The 21,520-nt window shown below is 39.2% G+C and overlaps 1 protein-coding gene across 4 annotated transcripts in view; it reads left to right on the top strand.

Moving 5' to 3' along the window:
• LOC149570898 (uncharacterized) overlaps positions 1 to 21,520 on the top strand; it is a 387,041-nt gene that overhangs the window by 51,301 nt on the left and 314,220 nt on the right. For all 4 annotated transcript variants that reach the window (XM_089812456.1, XM_089812457.1, XM_089812454.1 and 1 more), the window contains exon 4: positions 2,184 to 2,260. In XM_089812456.1, the coding sequence (XP_089668582.1) occupies positions 2,184 to 2,260 (77 nt within the window). The remainder of the gene's footprint in view (positions 1 to 2,183; positions 2,261 to 21,520) is intronic.

The following is a 21,520-nucleotide window of genomic DNA, read 5'->3' as shown; positions in this document are numbered from 1 at the left end:
TCAAATATTACTGAATCCAAGTGCAATAATCTACAATGTTACTGAATATCCAAGTGTCTATTGAAGTTTTACCACTGTTTAACGATAAGATACCACCCAGTTATATCTACAATCAGCATTTAAAATACAATATCTGAATTCAATTTAAAATACGACTCACAAATATGCAATGTAACATACATTATATCAATGACCAAAAATGATTAAGATGTAAAATCCCAAAACTGTAAGATGCTCACTAGCTGTTCACATAATGACCCTGGTGATACAACAGCATCTATCGATGTCTTTGTTATAAAATAATGCCTTATTCAATTTGCGAACAACACCACAGAACAATCAATTAAATAAGACTCGATTTCCATAATAAATTAATGGGTAAACTATGTTGTCGCAGAAGATTTTCTTTTTAATTCGAGCTTCCTATTAACCATTTGACAAAATGTCATTACCATTAAATGTCACAACTGTTCGCTAAGTTACTGTTTTAATATATATATTAAAATAACCGAGCTATAGGATTCAACATACTGTTTCCTTATAAAACAATGACATAACCCTCATTTAATCATTTATGTCATAACAACAGAGTGACTGTGCCATAATTAGTCACGAGTCTGCAACCTAATGCAAGCTCATGTTTGTGGCTGAACCACACATATCTAAGTATTCTAAGATATGGGTTCCACATAGCGCGGCCCTGTCAAAACCAAATACCCAAATAAAACATAATCACATACAACTAACTGTCGCAAGCATGAGGTGCTAACAAGGTTTAACATGGAGAAAGAATGTATGGTTAGGGCAAAGCTCAAACAAATAAATGCATACAGCAACACCCGATTTAATTTCTCCCTAAATCGACATTCAAAGATGGGTATATGCAGGGCTAAGCATTGCACACAGTGCCATGCTCTGCACATATCCATCCTTGAGTGTCGATACACAAAATATAAAACTCATAACCATTTTCAACATGCTAATTGAAATTTCATTGCAATTGCAAATAGAGAGAAAGGGAGTAGGGTAAGAAATTGCCCCTACGTGAGTACTGAAGATGGAAAACTGCTCTGCAATCCAACTCGATGCCAAAGCCCCAAAAGCCAAGTCAAAATTGGTAAGCAATCTCTGATGAGAATCTCCATCGAGCTTAACCACATAAGCAAGTTTCCCTTCCAACCAACACCCTCAATAATGCCGATACCTCAGCAACAAGAACACAGATGTAAACCAAATAGAGCAATGCGGCCCAGTATTCGGCCCATAATCTGCAAATAACCCAACTCACAACACGAAATGGCCGACTAAACCTTGTGCCATAAATCCTCATAACAAGCATTCAATACACCACATGAATCACAGTGCCATGTATTTGGCAGTACCAAGTCCACCGCCATGAATTGGCTTCCAACACAATAAGCATGATTTCCTCCTTCATGACAATCGATGCCCATTCAGGGTTACCTAAAGCTTAAGAGGTAATTAAACCTTTTAAAAATAGAAATGTTTATGCCAATCACAACCTAGGGTATTTAGACCCTTTTAAACAAGTATGTATATTTGCAATGCAAATTGCGGTTTTCTTAAACCCTTTTAAAACAAAATGAATACAAGTTATGTAATGAAAACCATCTCAAGGTTATATGAAATATAAGGTATTTAATTCCCTTTACAGCATATACCTATATGCTAAACTGAAAACAAATCCCATGAAATAATTCTATCCCTACTCAGTCACACATACAAAAATACAATGATAAGTTCTAAATGCAAACAGCGTATTACCATTCAAATGATTTTGAAATGTCAAGTTAACATACACTATAAAACAGAATGCAGTTTACCATGAGTTCGAAACATAATAAACATAATTGTTACCCAATCAACATGCAAACATAAATATGCCAGTTTCAAATCTTAAAATCCTAAGTCACCATTTCTGTTAACAGCATAATTCAAAACAGAAAATACGTTCAGCATAAGTCTCGAGTTTCAAAGGAAAGTAAAATAACCAAATTTTTCAAAAATACAAACATAACATCTGAAGGAAATCTTATAACAGCAAGGTCCTAATTTGCAGAAAAACCCGAAGTAGTGGTCAGGCATGACATGAGGGGTAAACCTGTACCACTTTATCAAACATTTTGATAGTAATTTTTTTGGTGTTTGTTTTTTGTTATTAGGTGGCTACTTTCATGGACTAAATAATCTGACTTATGGAGTTGACTTGGAACGTATACGATGGCTTGGTATACTACAGGTATGTTAGCACCTTTGTATTAAAATACAAGTTTATCATTATATTTCCTTGCAATTTTTTAACTAATAATTTGTTCCCTTGCATTACTTAAGTCTTTAGATGTCTTTATGCGTTCAATTGGATTTTCCTTGTGCAGTGATCTGTTATTAGTAGAAATATACTGTAACCAATTCATTAATGTAAATCTCCATCTTTCCAATTAACAGTTTAGTTGAGATATTTAATATCACATGTTATGGACTGCTACAGAAGAGCCCTCTACCACGAACAAAAGGACTGCTTACAAACAACAACATATTGGATAGCAAAAATCATGGATAAGATGACAATCATAAACAGAAATAAATTATAAAACAATGGTCTTAAGAAATAATTGAAGTTGTTAACCAATCCATGGGAAAGTGCGATTAAAGGAAGAAGACAATTGTTAAGACAGTGAATAAACAAGAGGTACATCTCTTCATCAAATGTCTCCTCTATCTAAGGTTGCCTACCCTTACGGGAATGGTGGGCTATAAAGGAGGAAGGCTATGACAGAAGGTTATCAATCAAGCAAGACAATCATATAAAGAAGAAAAAAATGTAAAAACATCAGCCATTGCATGCATTTATCATGTTCAAGTCATGATCAGGAAAATATAAGACAACCATTTATACTAATACAAATCAAGCCAGAGATGTAAGTCCATAACATGGAGAAACCGTAAACATAAACAAGCACTATTAAATATCATCGATGTGCAAGAATGGGATCAATCAAGCAAGACAATCATATTAAGAAGACAAAAATGTAAAAACATCAGCCATTCCATGCATTGATCATGTTTAAGTCATGATAAGAGAAAGATAAGACAGCCATTTATATTAATACGAATCAAGCCAGAGATCTAAGTCCATAACATGGAGAAACTGTAAACATCAACAAGCACTATTTAATATCATCGATGGGCAAGAACGGGTGGTGTTAGCAACACTATATTTGGTGGTCTTGCCGAGTTCAGAAATAAACATGTTAATTATGTAATAATTAGTCAGCAGTATTATGTCATTTGCTTCTGAGTATATTTTTTTATAGTTGCCAATAGTTGGTAACCTTAATCAATGTAATGGGCACCCCTGGATGTCCCAAAAAGCTAAACCAATTTACTGAAAGGAATTTTGTCAAACCGTTTGCATTCAACCTCTTATTTCTCCGTTTAATGTTTTAAACCCTTTAGAACTCCAAAAATCAAACGTTCATTTGTTTGTTGTGTTTTGTGCATGGAACTTGGTTTCATACAACATAAACAAGAAAGAAACTACAATAATATGCAAAGTGGAAATGAACTGCTGCTAATAAAATGTCATTTTCAGAATTCATAAAACCAAATACATGGCAGATTTATCAACTCACTAATTACTTCAGCAGTATTGACATAATACTCCAGCCCATGCTTTCGAACTTGCTGCTACAGTGCTTTGTCCTTCAATCAGTCCACTACCTTCGTAATATCATTCCCTCAAAGCGACATAAGTGTTGGAAAAATAGTGAAGAAGATATGAACAAAATACCAAATTTGCCTGTAGCTGGAAATGCAACTAAATTGCCTGATAATGAAGCCAATAACAAAGAATTCCAAAGGCCAAACTCCAAGGGAATGACGTCTAGAATGTTACAAGAGAGGATAGACGTCCTCAAATGCCAAGAACGGAGCTGTAACTCACACAACCAATTTCTTCTCATATTCAACCTGGCTAATGAAGCCACAAATGCTTCCTTTTATTCTATTTCCAAGGGTCCGCTCAACTCATATGGGCAATGTGGGATAAAAGATGTGTAGTATATAAAACATATATTAAAATACTTATGTCTCCCTTGAGTACACATCCCCATAAAATAAATATTAAAGTAACACTTTAATATTTTACAATTAAATTTGACGTTACTTTAATAAAACTTCAAGCATTAAAATGTACTAGCAATCAGACTTCGAATAATGCGAGTGATAGCTCATCGAAAAGTTCTCACCGAGGAGTATCAAATCCAATCACCAAAATTGACCTACACTGTGTCCTGCCGACTTACTAAAAATAGTTAGTATGCCTGAAACTGAGTAAATCAACTTCGTTTTGGCCCAAACTGGAAATGACTAGGCCAAAACACTCCAGGATCCCATTAAACCCTTTGTTAGCCATCGGGACCATGTAGAACAAGGCTAACGCACACAGACTTGGTCAACTGCTATAATGGGGATATTACAGTTCGCCCCCCTTGAAAGTGCTTGTCCTCAAGCAATCTCAGTCCAGCCTGCTGAATAACTTGCTCACTCTCCCATGTAGAATCTTCCTCCGGCAGGTCTCTCCATCTGACCAAATACTCCTTCACTATCCTGTTTCTAAGCTTCCTCTCTCTGGTGTCCAGAATAGCCTCGGGTACTAACACAAGCTTCCCATCCTCATCCAAAGGGGGTAAATCTGCAGAAGGCACTACATTCTGACCAATGGCTTTCTTAAGCCTAGACACATGAAACACATTGTGCACTCGATTGCCCTCTGGAAGCTCAAGCTCATAGGCGACTTTGCCCACTTTGCGAATCACCCTGTAGGGACCATAAAATCTAGGTTTCAACTTTTCAGCTCCACTCTTCTTGAGCGATGACTGTCTATATGGTTGTAGCCTCAAGTAAACCATATCCCCTACCTCGAAGCTATGCTCTATTCGGTGCTGATCAGCATACAATTTTTGTTGATTCTGGGCCTGTTGTATATTCTCTTTGAGCACTTTCAGGATGTCCTGACTATCCTGCAATAAGTTTTTGGCTTTGGGCACTCTACTGTCCCCCAAAACTAAATCCATGAAGCTAGGTGCTTCATAACCATAGAGTGCCATGAAAGGAGTCATCTTGATGGACATATGATAAGTGGTGTTATAACAATACTCTCTCATATGCAACCATCTGATCCAAGCCTTTTGTTGTGCAGTTACATAGTTCTTCAAATATCCTTCGACCCATTTATTCACAATCTCTGTTTGCCCATCTGTTTGTGGATGATAACTAGTGCTAGGTGTAAGATTTGTACCACACAACTTAAACAACTCTTGCCAAAAAACACTCATAAACTTACTATCTCGATCACTGACAGTGAATCTGGGCAGCCCATGTAACTTGAATATCTCTCTAAAGAAAAGATTTGCCACTTGTGCTACTGTGTAAGTGGACGGAATAGCAAAGAAGTGAGCAAACTTCGTCAAGCGGTCCACCACCACATAGATGCAATCCCTTCTCTGTACTCGTGGTAAACTAGTGACGAAGTCCATTGAAATACTTTCCCATTTCCTATCAGGAATGAGCAAGGGCTGTAATAAATCTGCAGGAAATGTGTGCTCTCCCTTATTATGTTGACAAACCACACACTCCCTGACATACCTCTGAACATCATCCTTGAGCCCTTTCCATGAAAACAGCTCTCGGATTTGCCTGTAGGTCTTGAAGACCCTCGTATGTCCAGCTGTGGGTGCATCATGAAATGCCTTCAGTATCGCCTCTCTCAAATGTGATGACGAAATCAAATAAACCCTGTCCTGAACTCTGATCAATCCATCTATCACCTCATAGTGATCATCCTGTATGGTACCTGAAATCAATCCAGAAGCCTAAGCATCTTCGACATACTCTGCTATAATCCGATCTCTCCAATCTCCTGAAATCTCTGCCAGAGCACATAAGTGAGGTCTCCAAGATAAGGCATCAACCACCACATTTTTCTTACCTTTGACAAACTCTATGTCAAAGTCATAAGCCTGCAATTTAGTCACCCATTTTTGTTGCCGGTCATTAAGATCACACTGGCTCATGAAGTATTTAATACTGTTGTGATCAGTCTTAATCAAAAAACGTACACCTACCAAATATGATCGAAATTTGGCCAATGCATGCATTATGGCCAACATCTCCCGATCATAGACAGAATAACTCTTCTCAACTCCTCGGAGCTTCCTACTCTCGAATGCAATGGGATGATTCTCCTGCATCAATACTGCTCCAATCCCATCACCTGATGCATCACAATGAAGCTCAAAAGGCTTCGTAAAATCCGGTAGAGCTAGAACTGGACATGAAGACATTACCTACTTGAAATGCTCAAAACACCTCTATGCTGCCCCTGTCCACACGAAGGCTCCTTTCTTGGTAAGATTTGTCAAGGCTGTAGCAATCTGTGAGAATCCCTTAAGAAACCTCTTATAAAAACCACAGAAACCAAAGAATCCCTTAAGTTGTGTAAGGTTTGTGGGAGTAGGCCACTCTACAATACCTCTAATCTTTTAGGGATCAACCCGAACGCCATCTGCACTAATGATATGCCCAAGGTAAAGGAGCTCAGTCATGCCAAATTCACATTTAGATTTCTTGGCATACAATGACTCTCTCTCCAGAATAGATAACACCTCCTCCAAATGATGTAAGTGCTCCTCCCAGGTCTTACTGAAGACCAAGATGTCATCAAAGAAGATCAAGACAAATCTGCTCAGCTGCTTCCTGAATACCTGGTTCATACAACTTTCAAATGTAGCGGGTGCATTGGTTAGACCAAATGGCATAACCATGAACTCAAAGTGGCCATAGTGACATCGGAAGGCTGTTTTCTCAATGTCCTTTGCTCTCATCCTGATCTGATGGTATCCGGATTGCAAATCAATTTTGGTGAAGAAGCATGCCCCATGCAACTCATCAATCAGCTCATCAATCCTAGGAATGGGATACCTGTTTTTAATTGTTTTCTTATTCAGTGCCCTGTAATCGATGCACATGCGCATCATCCCATCCTTCTTCTTTACCAATACTATTGCTGAAGCACAGGGGCTCTTACTGGGCCTGATATGCTGCATCTCCAACAAATCCTTAATTTCCTTTTCTATCTCATCCTTGTGTTTCTTGGGATGACGATAGGGAGTAATCATAACTGGTTTGGCTCCCTCCTTGAGCTCAATAACATGTTCCATCCCTTTTTCAGGAGGAACCCTATGAGGAATATCGCTAAATACTTTAGCGTGTCTATCAAGTATCTTCTGGATATCTGGTGGATGACTCTTTTCTTGTGGCTCTGGTGAAGTTGGCATAATGTAGCACTCTGCCGCCCACTCTATGTCATCATGACGAAAAAGTCTCTGCATTCTCCTCAAGGACACTACTCTGCAACCTCTATCTGAAAGTCCTCTAAGTACCACAGTTCTGCCCTCATGCTGGAATCTCATCTCCAATTTCGCTAGGTTGAGTGTGAACTCCACTAGTGAAGCCATCCATGTCATGCATAGGATGATATCATAATCTCCCATGTCCACAACATAGAACTCATCCTTCAACTCGTAGCCATCTCCAAACCAGATGTGAAGATTAGATATCTTCTGAGTGCATAATAATTTATCACCGTTAGCCACCATGACTTTAAACCCATCATGCTCCTCTATTTTAAACCCTTTCCTGGCTACCAACTGTGCATCTATGAAGTTATGTGTAGTGCCAGTGTCAATAAGAGATATCACTTTCTGCCCCTGGATAGTACCCCTGACCTTAAATATGATTGCCTTTTGGGCCCCTGTCAAGCGTGCCAACGATCTATCATCCTTAGGAATGCTGCTCTCCTCTATAGTGTTACCCTCATCTGAATCGGAGTGCTGATCTTGCCCCTCTGACTCTGAATCTTCTGCTGAAAAATACTCCATTTGATTTGCCTTAGCCTTGAGAGAACATTTATGAGATAAGTCCCAAGGCTCTCTACAATGGAAGCACAGCTTCTTCTTTCGAAGTTCATTCAAGGTTTCATTGTCTAGTCCTTTTGATCCTTCTTTGGGTTTTCTATACTCTTTCTGAAACGGTTTTTTGTCTTTGTCCTTGCGGTAGGAAGAATCTGTTGAATGGTTTTTTCCTTTGTATATCGAAGGGGCTAAATCTCGTGCCTTTTTAGTTGCTTCAGCTAAGGTGAGTGGATCATGTCCCTTCACCCAACCTCGTAATGGATCAGCAAGACCATCACAAAACAACACCACCAATCTCCTAGGAGAGATATTAGTAACAAGTATAGACAAGCGCTGAAACTCTGCAATGTAAGCATCCACAGAACCTGACTGTTTTAACTGTGCTAGTTCCTTGAAATGTAACTCAGGATCCCTAGTTTCAAATCTCTCAATCAATGTTTCGGTGAATTCCTCATAGGATGTAATCTGATTATGCCCCAAAGTCACCATGCCATGATGCCACCATTCATGTGCAACGCCATCCAAGTGTATAGCCGCATACTTGATAGCCTCCTCCTCAGGCATAGGATTTAGCTTCAAGTATGTATCTACCTTCTGCACCCAAGCTCGTGCAGTCATCTTCCCTGAAGCATCATAATAAGGTAAGGAAAGTTTTCCAACTTTTTTTCTCAGCTCAAAGTTTTGATTCCTCCCTCCTGCTCTAGGCATGTGTCTCATCCTCAAATCCATATAATCTCTGAGGGAAATATCCGCCTGAAACTCCGGTCCACTAGCCTCCCAGTCCCTCCTGAACTGATCCTGTAACTCGGTAATCTGCGGTTCGTTTACTGGTTGAATTGGATCTCTGCGTGGGAAGGTGGGTAGAAAAGGTCTCGAGCTCGCAGTCTGCGCTGGGCGTGCAACATGTCTAAAGTTATCAGCCTCATTCCCATTGTTGCCGTGTCCATTATTACCATTAATGTTATTCTCAGGACCATTGTTGTTGCCTTGGCCTCCATGGTTATTGTTTCCCTCATTGTTATTGTTTTTGTCGTTGGCATCACCTGGATTAATATTGACACCCATCTGTCTAGCCATGAGCTCCAACATCACGTCCATTCGCCTATTCTGCTCCTGCTGCATACGCTGCCCCTGCTCTAATGTATCCAGTAAGTGTCTGAACATTACGTCCCCCTGATCTGGACTGGCATTCCCGCCTCCGCCTAATCCTGTATTCCTGTCATCTCGATCACCCATATTGTTGTCCTAATCAAAGAATATCTCCTCTGTGTCTGTTTGGCTGGATTCAATGTCCCCTGCACGGATGTACTAGGCAGTTTGCTTTGCAATTCTGAAATCCTATTTTGTCTTGCTCTAGTATCGCGGAAATTATAAGGCCCCTATCGCATGCTCAAACATAAATACTTAGCCTGTGTTTTTTTTATTTCTGATTTTAGTGTTTTGACATTTCGTCAAACACTTTTTCCTCTATCCGGCTGTTCCAAATTCCCTATAAGACCTCCACATGATGGCAAGACTTATAGCTTTGATACCACTATAATAGGCACCCCTGGATGTCCTAAAAAACTAAACCAATTTGCTGAAAGGAATTTTGTCGAACAATTTGCATTCAACCTCTTATTTCTTCGTTTAATGTTTTAAACCCCTTAGAACTCCAGAAATCAAACGTTTATTTGTTTGTTGTGTTTTGTGCATGGAACTTGGTATCATACAACATAAACAAGAAAGAAACTACAATAATATGCAAAGTGGAAATGAACTGCTGGTAATAAAATGTCATTTTCAGAATTCATAAAACCAAATACATGGCAGATTTATCAACTCACTAATTACTTCAGCAGTATTGACATAATACTCCAGCCCATGCTTTCGAACTTTTTGCTACAGTGCTTTGTCCTTCAATCAGTCCACTACCTTTGTAATATCATTCCCTCAAAGCGGCATAAGTGTCGGAAAAGTAGTGAAGAAGATATGAGTAAAATACCAAATCTGCCTGTAGCTGGAAATGCAACTAAATTGCCTGAGAATGAAGCCAATAACAAAGAATTTCAAAGGCCAAACCCCAAGGGAATGACGTCTAGAATGTTACAAGAGAGGATAGACGTCCTCAAATGCCAAGAACGGAGCTGCAACTCACACACCAGTTTCTTCTCATATTCAACCTGGCTAATGAAGCCACAAATGCTTCCTTTTATTCTATTTCCAAGGGTCCGCTCAACTCATATGGGCAATGTGGGATAAAAGATGTGTAGTATATAAAACATATATTAAAATACCCCTTATGTCTCCCTTGGGTACACATCCCCATAAAATAAATATTAAAGTAACACTTTAATATTTTACAATTAAATTTGACGTTACTTTAATAAAACTTCAGGCATTAAAATGTATTAGCAATCGGACTCCGAATAATGTGAGTGATAGCTCATCGAAAAGCTCTCACCGAGGAGTATTAAATCCAATCACAAAAATTGACCTGCACTGTGTCCTGCTGACTTACTAAAAATAGTAAGTATGCCTGAAACTGAGTAAATCAACTTCGTTTTGGCCCAAACTGGAAATGACTATTTGATGAAGGCACAGCAGAAATACATGAGGTGAGTTGGAGGAAATTGCTTGAAACCTACCACTCCAAGGTAGAGTAGAAGATCTTGTTGGCTCGACAGTTCATCCCTACAATAGTGTCAGATAAGGAAAACTTGGAGACTGACTCCATGTAGAGTAGCCCATTAATATGCTCTACATGTGATGAAGATAATGAAGAAAGGAACTTCGAGAACAAGGTTGCCTAGATATCTAAGAACAACCTTGTAGATGGAAAATTTGCTATAATTAATTAAATAATACTTTTGTTTGTTAAGTTAGACTTGGAAGTGTAATAAAACATTTGTTCATAAAGGGTGTTAGTTGTTAATGGTTGGAAGCCTTAACCTTCAGGCACTATTTGTATTCTGCTTGGAACAAGTAATGGGTTATTGATTTTACACACATGATATGAAATGAAAATATTTATCCTTTTGCCAATATATGTGTTCAATGCTCATTCTGAATTGTTGTTTTATGCATGCTTTGCTTGAATATTTTTGTTTATTGTGTGTAAAACCATATACTTGTAGGAAGAAAACATTTTGGCATTGTTGTCTAATTAAATCTAGAAGTCTAAGGAAAGGCAAATAGGTGGAGTGCCGAAGGAGATTCCAGAGGATTGCCAACGGAAATAGGAGCGTGGAGGAATTGTTGGAGGAGACTTGATAGCGGGTGGAATTGGTGGAAGAAGCACGGGAGGAGTTGTTGAATTTGTGTTCGCCAAGGGAAGAGAATCCAGACGGAAGAGAATTGACTCGCAAGGCTTGGAGTGCCGAGGGAGCAAGAGCGTGGAGTGAACTCGTCGTCTGGTATACACTTCCGGAAGGAACAACTTTAGAGGATCCTTCTTCACCACCGTTTGCAGCTGTTGAGACCGTCAGTGTGGGAGTGCAGACCACCAGTGTGGGAGAACAGTTCCCCGGTGTGGGAGATCAGTCCGTCGGTGTGGGAGAACAGACTGCCGGTGTGGGAGTGCAGACTGCCGGCGTGAGAGTAAACAATGCCAGTGTTGAAGGATCGAACAGCGCCCGTGCACAAAATCCAGCGTGATGGCGGGACCCAAAGAAAAGTTGCCGAAGTTTGATGGCGATGGTACGGTTGACCCCATCCGAAAGTTTTCGGCAACCCTACAGGGTGTCGCAATTGATTGGTTCGCCGATGCAGATCCCCAGAAATTAACCACTTGGGATGACCTCAAGGAGGAGTTTACGGCAGAATTTCAACTACTCTGCGACGACAACGAAATTGTAGTAGAGATATACAATACAAAGAAGGGGAAGAATGAAATAGTCCGAGTCTTCACGAGGAAGTTGAAGGACTTGATCAATAAGATGGAAAATAAGCCGGCTGATGGGTTACAGAAAAGATGGTTCATTGAAGGCCTTCACCCGAAGCTGCGAAAGAAGATGAAGATCGTGCCACCATCGACATACATTGAATCGTACAAACGGGCAATGAACCTAGAAAGTGAGTAGAAGACCAAGAAGAAGAAGAAGAAGAATAGTTCATCCGAATTAGATGACGACGCGTCTGTAGGAGAAGATAGCAGCAATGATGAGGGCAGTAGCGAGAAGGTCCGTGCCCTTCAGAAGGACATGATTCAGATGATGAAGGAATTCAAGAACATGAACAGAGAGACTAAGGGTAGTGAGCTATGGTGCACGGAGTGCAAGAAAGAAGGCCATACGAAGGGATCCTGCTCGAAAGATCAATTTTGTGAGATTTGGCCAGATTATGGGACACTCGGTAAAGGAATGCCCTTTCAACCTGAAAACAAGAACACCGCAGCAAATATTCTTGACACAGGAAGCGTCCGTGTCCAAAGGGAGTGGGAACAATAGTACGGAGGGAGCCACGTTGGGAGGCTATAGAAATAATCAGTGCTGTCAAAACAACAATAATAATAGCGCCAACAACAATAATGGCGGGAGGAGTCCAATCCAGTATGATGCGAATGGCCGGCCGATAGTCCAATGCCGCGCATGCAATTTGTGGGGTCACTTCGCCCGAGAGTGCACAACGGCGAACACACCGAAGTTGCTATGTCAATGGTGTGGACCTGGCGATCATGACGATGCTAAGTGCCCGAAGTCTGGAGTAAACTTGATTACCATCGGGATGGACGAGGAAGAAATTTTGGCAATCACTCGGAAGCAGGCGAAGCTATACCTCGATTCGACGGAGGAAAAGAAGACTGGAGGAAGCACGGGCAGAGATCCAGAGAGCAACGCAGGCAGAAACGACACACCTGAAGGACACTCCTGGTACCTCCGTACGGAACTGCGCAGAACAAAACATTGTACGGAAAATATTGTAGGCCGAGGTACCCGTTAGGATAAATGATTTGTTGCTCACTATACCTCAACTTTGTATGACACTCACGAATATAGCTCCGGTTGCTAAGCAACCAACAGAGCAAGAAAAGGAGAACCAAGGGGGCACAAGTGTGGAAGACCCGATGTTGTTAGCTCTTTCATCCGGACGCTATCCGGCGGTTGTCGAAATGGGCATTCTCGGGACTGTGCTAACAAACACGATCGTGGAGGGAGGGTCCGGTGTCAATGTGCTACCAAAGGATACCTGAAAAAAGTTGGGGCAGCCGACATTGTGGCCACCTACCTTTTAGTTGCTAACAGCCGACCAACATGGAATCAAGCCATTGGGAGTCCTGACAGCCCAACCAGTGACGACTGGAACACAACCGTTCTTGTTGGATTTCTTTGTGATCCCACTGAAGTGAAAAGGATACGATGCCATTCTAGGTTGGGGGTGGCTGATACAAGCCAAGACGAAGCATGATTGGAAGAAAAATACTTTATCACTTGAAAGCAAAGGGTGGAAATACGTCATTGGTCTACACACACGAATGGTAGGTGAGGAGGCAGCGTCGTCGGATTCCGAAGGTGAAGGTGGAGAGGATGACGAGGGGAAGAAGAGAATGGAACTTGATGAAGAGGGAGTATTGAGATTGGAAGGAGGGTCGAGTGAGGACAATCTAGACTCGTTGAATGGCCTTTTTCACTGGTAGATGGAGGATTACGAGCTCTTTCCGAGCTGTAATATGTTAAGGGTCAACGAAGATAAGAAAGAAGAAGGAAATGAATGTCCGAAGGAATATAGAGAAGCCGTTACAGCTGAAGCTGAGGGGAAGAACATACAGTATGAACCTAGAAGAAGGAAAGATTCCATCGAACGACCGTGCAAAAAGAAAATGTTACGTCAAACCACAAATATAGCAAAAAGGTGCCGGCAGCAAGGAAGACACATCATACGGTCTACACATGAAACAAAGAGGAAGGGTTTAATAAAAGTTGTAGCAGTACAGAGTAGAGGTGTTATTGACAGCCAGAAGGGGCAGCTGACAGAGTCCATGGTACTGAACTTCGAGAGCAAACTGGGTGACATGGAAAGCTTAAGGGAGCGGTTGTATAAATTGAACAAGCTCGAGGAGAAGCAATTATTGGCACAGTGGGCGATGGAGGTGACACAGAACAGTCGCAAAGCATGGCGCGATAAGCACTTGAAACTAAATAGGTTTCAACCCAGACAGAGGGTATTGAAGTACGATGGCTGGAATAAGATCAAACCAGGCAAGTTTAAGGTTAAGTGGGTCGGGCCAAATCAGATTCGGGAAGTAGGCGATAATAGAGCAATAAAATTATGGACGCTCGACGGGAAGCCAGTAGCCGATGTAGTAAAAGTCTACTATGGAAGGAATAATGCACCTCCGTGGATGAACAACTGAGAAAAGAACGACTGTCAATACTGTATATATGTAAATACTACACATATGTAAGATAGCTAAAAGACAGAGTTGAAAATTACAAAAAAAGAAAAGAAAAAAAAAAAGGTATCGTATAGCACCCAAAGGGTGTCATGCATTAGTCTGTAATGTACAGTTTGAAAGTGATCATCGTACGACCTGGCAGTGTATCACCGTGCGAACATAGGGGGGAGTACAGAGTGGTTACCGTACGGCTTGAAGCAGGGACACCGTACGACATGGAGATGGGCTACTGTACGACATTCTAAGTGTGTCACCGTACAACTTGAAGAGTGTCTGCACCGTACGGCCTAAAGCAGGGACACCGTACGGTATGGAGATGACCTACCGTACGACATTAGGAGCAGGGAAATGAAAACAGCGTACGGCTTTCCAAGTTGAGATACAATTTTTAAGTGTTCAGGCACTAAGCCCGTATGGCCTTTTCTAAATGACAAAGTGTGACTTTCACTCGCCAGCATACCGTACGGCATGAACACGTCCTCCAGAAGCCATGTCCTTGTCCGACATAAGGTATTGGAAGGACTTGCGTACGAAGGTCATGGAAGTATGGTGTTCAGTGAGGAAGTGAATCGTACGACATTATAGAGTGCTCTAGGAAGGTGGTATGTAGGTCAAAAGAAGGGTGACAGGAGGGTTTCTGAAAAAAAGAAAAAAGGTTGACAAATCATGAATGTCCAGAATGAGTATCGGATGATGCTAAAGGGAAGGGGAAGCATCAGCAGTTGCCAGAAAGAGTGTGCGATCAGAAGAAATTGCAAAAATAGTGTGTTCCACGCCGGAAGTGTGACCGGTTGATGATACCTGGAGCTGCTACAGGCATGGAGAGTGTGTGTTAGAGGTGGCACTTAGAGTAGGTGTTTGGCGTAAGGCTGTCTTGGTGGATGCATAGAGAGCTTGGGAGGAGCTAATCATCCAGTTGAGGGCAGTAGAGCAATACTTGGCTCAATGTACCCAAGAGCTGGAAGTAGAGAAAGCAGCTCAGGTGGCTATCAGGGTCAGATGTCAGATTACCTAAGGTGACAGTGTTGATACAACACATTTTGGAGACCATTTTGGTGCAGGCACAGAACGAATGTGGAAGTGATCTATCTTGTGTAGTTAGTCAGCAACTGTATTTTGTTTGTTAATTTGTCTTAGATATTTTGTAATTGTCGTTCGAAGACGACTTTTTTTTTGGGGGGGGATAATGTCATTGGTGGAAACTATGTAGCCGATGGGTTGGTGTCGTCAGTAATTGTTGTGTACCCGACGGGTTCATGTCATCGGTAAAGATTTTGGCCGAAGGGTAGATTAGGATTGTTTTGTAGCCGACGGACCCCTTCGGGAAGGTTTGGCAAAAAGTATTTATACCCCGTCTAGGATCATTGTAAATCATCTTACCGGATCTTATCTTATGCTCTGTATGTAACCTGTTGGTACATGTGAATAAAGGAGTACTGTTGCTGTTCGTGTTCATTATCTGTGTGCATTAATCATTGAATCATTTAATCTATGCGACCAGATTTTCAAAAGATCCGCTCTTAATAATTGTAGCTTTCTTATGCTATCTCCATGTCATTTTTATAAGTACAACCACAATGAGTGGAAAGTGATACATTTTAGAGAGGAGTTATGTATACTGCATTAACACTCTACTTGATTGGAAAACTACCTAACATATTCTCGAATTTATAACATTTAAATCTACGTGGAGTACACCCTAATGCACGTAAAGCAAGGTCTGCCAAGCAGAAGTTACAAAAGGATATGTTTTAGATCCTTCCCGAAGCATCATTATTGCACTGTTTTAGTGCAAATAAAGGATGCAAGTCCAGAGATCTTCAAAGAATGTTGGCATCCATATCTCAGAGACAAGGTTGTTTAAAACATGACAAAGTCTGTAATTGTTAGAATAGAAAATACATGTTCTTGGAATTTGAAACTCTCTTTTGCCATCTTAAATAAATATCCAGTATGCACCACGTCAATCAAATTTTCTCTCTCTGAAATGATAAAGAAGCCAACAACAATACCTTCCGGGCAGATAACAAGGTCAATGGTGTCTATTTGCCTGCAACGGGATTGCAAATTATGATCAGCTAAAGACGGGTTCCTGATTGATGTCACAGCCTTTTCACTTATTAGGAAATATGTTTTAAAAATAAGAGAAAATGGCACCAAATAACTGTATATATCAATGTTATATAGGTTTAGAGACAAATAAATTAGACTCTATTGTCAACTGGGTTCTCCTGAATTCATCTTAAGGCTTATGTCTTGTGTTGAAACATGGTATAGAATGACAATGTTAAGTAAACTTGAAGACCTGAAAGAAACAATAGTATGAAGACCTCACTCTAGTGCTCATACTAAAGTTCCAATTGTACATGAAAGCTTTCACATCAATAATCATGAAGAAGTAGGAACATGGCTGAAGCAGAAAGGAAAAAAGACTAACCAGCTACCAGTAAGGCCGTCAACAAGGCCATTGATTTGATCACCAGTGATACAACCATTGGCCATCTTAAGCAACTGAGTGGATGAGAAAATTTTAAATTTAGCCATAGGATACAAAGTTTTAAGACACAATAAATCAGGAAATTGAGACCCACCAGCATAACCAGGCGACAATTCCACGTCACAGTGAAATGGGATTTGTGCAAAAATGATACTTCATAGATATTTCCCTCTACGCCTTCACCGTGGAAAGCCTTGCATGCAAAGTAGAGCACACTTTGCGTTAACATCCCCATCAAAGTAACCACACACCCCATCACTACGCAGGTTGTTTCAAACACTATATTTGTCCATAGTCCAATGACATGTAAACTCAACCTAGATGCAGTATAAACAAGAAATCCATTAATTAGCAAGTGAAATATGGCGAGAGCCCAGGCTGTAGAGTGCTTTCCTTTCATGAGATGGTGGCTCCTCTTGATACCCTCAAACCCATAATATTCTTCCTCCATCATGCTCATAACACTCGCAACTTGCCACACCATTCTCACATACCACAAGACACCCAAAAACACCATGAAAACAATAAAGAATGCAATGGAAAAAAGTTTCTCAGCCACGTGGATACATACAGAGAGATGGTTTAAATTGATGACAGCGAATAGTAAGGATACAAATAATATATTAAACGGAAGCAAAAAATGACAGAATGGTAGAAAGCCCTAAGGAAAATGGCACCCACCAAACATAAGCAACGAAAGGAGAAAAACTGCTTCACCAAACTTGTAGCCTCACCTCTGCAACCTGAAGAAAACAGAGCTGCAAAGCATAAAAAGAAAGAAGGAACCCTTGTGAGCTGCAAAGAACAAAAAACCACATACACATACCTGTAGTAGAGAAAACAGAGCAGAAGATGAACGACAATGGAGCAATGACAGTATATTTTCGAGCGCCAAACCAAATAGGGTTGTGGCGGACACCAAAAATTATTCGTTTCAATAAATTTTAAATGCTTGTTTTCTTCCAAATTGGAATTAAATGGGTATATCTTCAATTCCAGCTATTTGGACGGAAGACCAAATCCTTGAAATGGGCTATAAATGAGGATACCGAAACACATTTTTGCGAAATTCTAATTCCTATTTTGCACGCCCAAACAGTGGATTGAATTTTTTTTAGAATTCCAAATCCTAATTCCAGGTCAAATCCACGATCCAAACGGACACGAAGAGACTTGCCTCTATAGTTAATCACCATTTAGTTAATAAATAACTATATGTATAACTCACCTTTAAACATATATATAATATTAATATATTAACCATATATCTAATACAATATTATATTATTATATTATTACATAATAATATATAATGCATAATATATATAATATATATTATATTACATATATAAGATACTTAACGATAATTTATCATCAATGAGGTAGCTTTGACAAAATCAATCTGACAGAGACTACAACAAAGTCATGTCCTGTAGAGATATGTAGTGGTGAAACAATTACATTCAAGAACCTCATAACACAATAGTCTCTTCTGATCATAAGAGCCCAATTAGTGAAGTAATTTATGAATACATAGACATCTATATTTATAAGACAATGTGTAAAAGAATATAATGGAGATTAGGGGATACTGTGCTCTTGAAGTAGTTACCCCTTTCAACACAGTGATAAGATATATTCCAATACTGTTATAATAACAGGTATAAGACTCTTAGCGATTGGGATGCACAGAAATTAGAGTTCTATGAATAGAAAAGGTAAAAGTATTGAGTATGAACAATCAGAAGGAAGGGAAAGAAAATACAGTCAGCTATTTGGACCATTACAGTCATTTCTGTTTTAGAGATATTAAAGCAAAATCACATATTCTCAATTGTTATATCAAACAAGGCTTGCCCTCTTGAGTAGAGAGTAATTGCATAACACTTCACGTCAAGTCAAACATAGCAGTGTCTCCATTCTATTAATTGCACTATTTCCATATTCATAAGTCATAATCTATAGCACTCAATAAGGACTTTAAGGGAATAAGTTCCTTGTGATTTGGATTTCTAGAAAAAAATTCCTGTTGCCTGATTTTGTTGAACAAGGGACATTACACCTGTTGAAGTATAGCATCAGTGTGTGTAATTATAATTAATTATAGGAATATTGTTTTATAGGAATTAATTATAGGAATAATTAATTATAATTACACATTACACATAAAACAATATTCCTATAATTAATTATAACTCTTCGAATATTCATGCCTCAATGCATGTGAATGGTACATGTCATTACATTTAATATTATAATTTAAACATAAGTGTCCTTTTGAACTGATGGTAAAAATAACGGTAATAACGTCCTTATTTCTAGAGATAAAGGTCTCTATCGCAGCTACCATCTTCAACAAATTGAACCAGACTTTGAGGGTTGCTGGAGAGAATCTGGTAACTTAGATTATTATTCATCTAAATATGCTGAGGTTGCTATTTTTGTTGGTGTTGTTGGTTGATCACCTCAGTATTATAGCTTGTTGCAACCATCGTGGAAACAAGAAACAACGGCCTTGCATGTCAAAATATTAAGTAATGGTGGAAAAGGTCATTTTTGGAGCCAAACGCAATTAATAAATTATATTAATGACACTTTATTATATTTTAATGTTGGGTAAAGGAAGCTTCTTAAGTGGAGTTCTTTTGGGAAACTAGTGCCATTTGGAGATTATAAATATGAGGACATTTGATGAGAAAAACATCCAATTATTTGATTATCTTATTTTGCTTTGTCATCTTTGTGACGTTTCTGAAGTTTGATTTTTCTATGCCCTTGCTGAAGTATAAGGGTTTGTTCTTGAGAAGTTCATTGTAATTCACAATTGAGGTATTGTGAAATAGTTTTTTGAGAATTGGTCTTTATCTCCATTGTTGTATACACTGTGGTGTTAGGAATTTGGAATTTTGGCATCTTCTTAGACTGTTATTACTATTGCAGAGAAGTGGTTGGGTGTTGGTTAATTTGGAGTTGGTTGAGCACCCATTTATATTTGCTATTAGGCATTATTTTCTATTTACACTTTAGGAGCAACTTTTTACATATCTGCAGTTGCATTTGTTTATTGGAGAATTCTTTTGCTGCTGCTAGACTTCATTTCAAAGGGTTTCAAGGCATGTCTTACTTATAAGTTCATGAATTGTAACTTTTAATTTTTTTGGGTATTGTTGATTTAGATAAAGGGGATATTTTATCAATTAGATTGTTGGTATTTTGTGAAAATACTCAGTATCTAAGTTGATATTAAAATCTAGAAGTTTCAGCTGTATATTCCCTATGTAATATCCAAATGTTTGAGCTGAAATAATTATTGTAATATCTTCTATTTTTCTGCTATATTGTTGTATCATAAATTGCAAAGCCTCAAAAAAAGAAAAAGAAAAATTATATCTTTGGCACAGATTGTTTAAGAGCCTGCAAGGCTCGTTACAGTAGTATCAAAACTTGCTTGCAAAGTGTTTGATGAAATGTCAAACAATTGAATTATAAAAGAATTTGGTGTTTGATGAAGTTATAACCGGTTGGACTTATTATACTGGTATTAGAGTTTGCTTGCAAAGTGTTTGATAGAATGTCAAACAACTGAGTTATAAAAGAATTTGGTGTTTGACAAAGTTATAACCGGTTGGGGTTATTACACACTCTTTGAGTAATGGCCTTCAGAATGAGATGTAAGATATTCACCAAGTAATGTGAGCAATGGCCTCCAGAATATCAAGTCATGATATTCACCACATATTCTGTGTAATGGCCTCTAGAACATCAATTTGCTTAACACTCACCATGTACTCAGAATCTTTATAAGGTATGTGCACACACATTCTCATAATGCTACCATATAAACATCAACTATGCAAAGTGTAATCTATCATGATCTGCATAGATATTATAAGATATCCATTGTAATAGAAAATTAAATTATTGTAAGATCGTCATCTTAAATGAACTTTTGCAAATACAAGTGACATCATTTGGAAGTCGTCACTTCCTCATGATGTACACAGGGCGTAGACCCATTAAATTCACATAGTTGTGAGATATATTCATGAATCACAATCCTCTTGATTGCTAGAATCTATCAATCATTGGTTAATCCATCTCAACATGGTTTACTCCCTGTAAATCAATATGATTGAGATCACCGAAGGTTGATTGACTCATATCCTCTACCCGCTCCCTCTCTTTCAAGGTTTCCTCTAATGAAATGCCACTCTCCCTTTTAGTCTCCCTCTTTTTCTTGCAATAACACTCTTAGAGGTAAAAGATCAAGGCACATAGCTCTTATAGCGCATATTAAAATAAGAGAAAGACTACAATGAATAGATTATTGTAATACTCAAGGAAAATAAGTACTTATCTGCATATCAACATCCTTGATTGTCCTTGCCATTGCTTTCCAATGTAGTGACCTACATTACTTTACATATCGGCGGCTCGATGGACGAAGTATGATGCCCGTATCAATTTCATTTAATATTCCATACTCCTATTATGTTATGCCCCGTCCTACTCCACATGGAATGAGAACTTTGACCTTATCGGTTGATGATTGTGTGCTCAAAACTTATAATATGTTTTCATCCTACTTCTGATTCCATGCCATTTTTAATTTCATATATCATTCATATGATGGTCGTTTCACCTCCATCCAATCAC

Source organism: Cupressus sempervirens, chromosome 2 (genome assembly GCF_028749045.1).
Source record: "Cupressus sempervirens isolate cs-2001-9-10 chromosome 2, ASM2874904v1, whole genome shotgun sequence".
Taxonomy (NCBI): domain Eukaryota; kingdom Viridiplantae; phylum Streptophyta; class Pinopsida; order Cupressales; family Cupressaceae; genus Cupressus; species Cupressus sempervirens.
The sequence above is the reverse complement of the archived record's forward strand: the minus strand, read 5'-3'. Positions and strand labels throughout refer to the sequence as shown.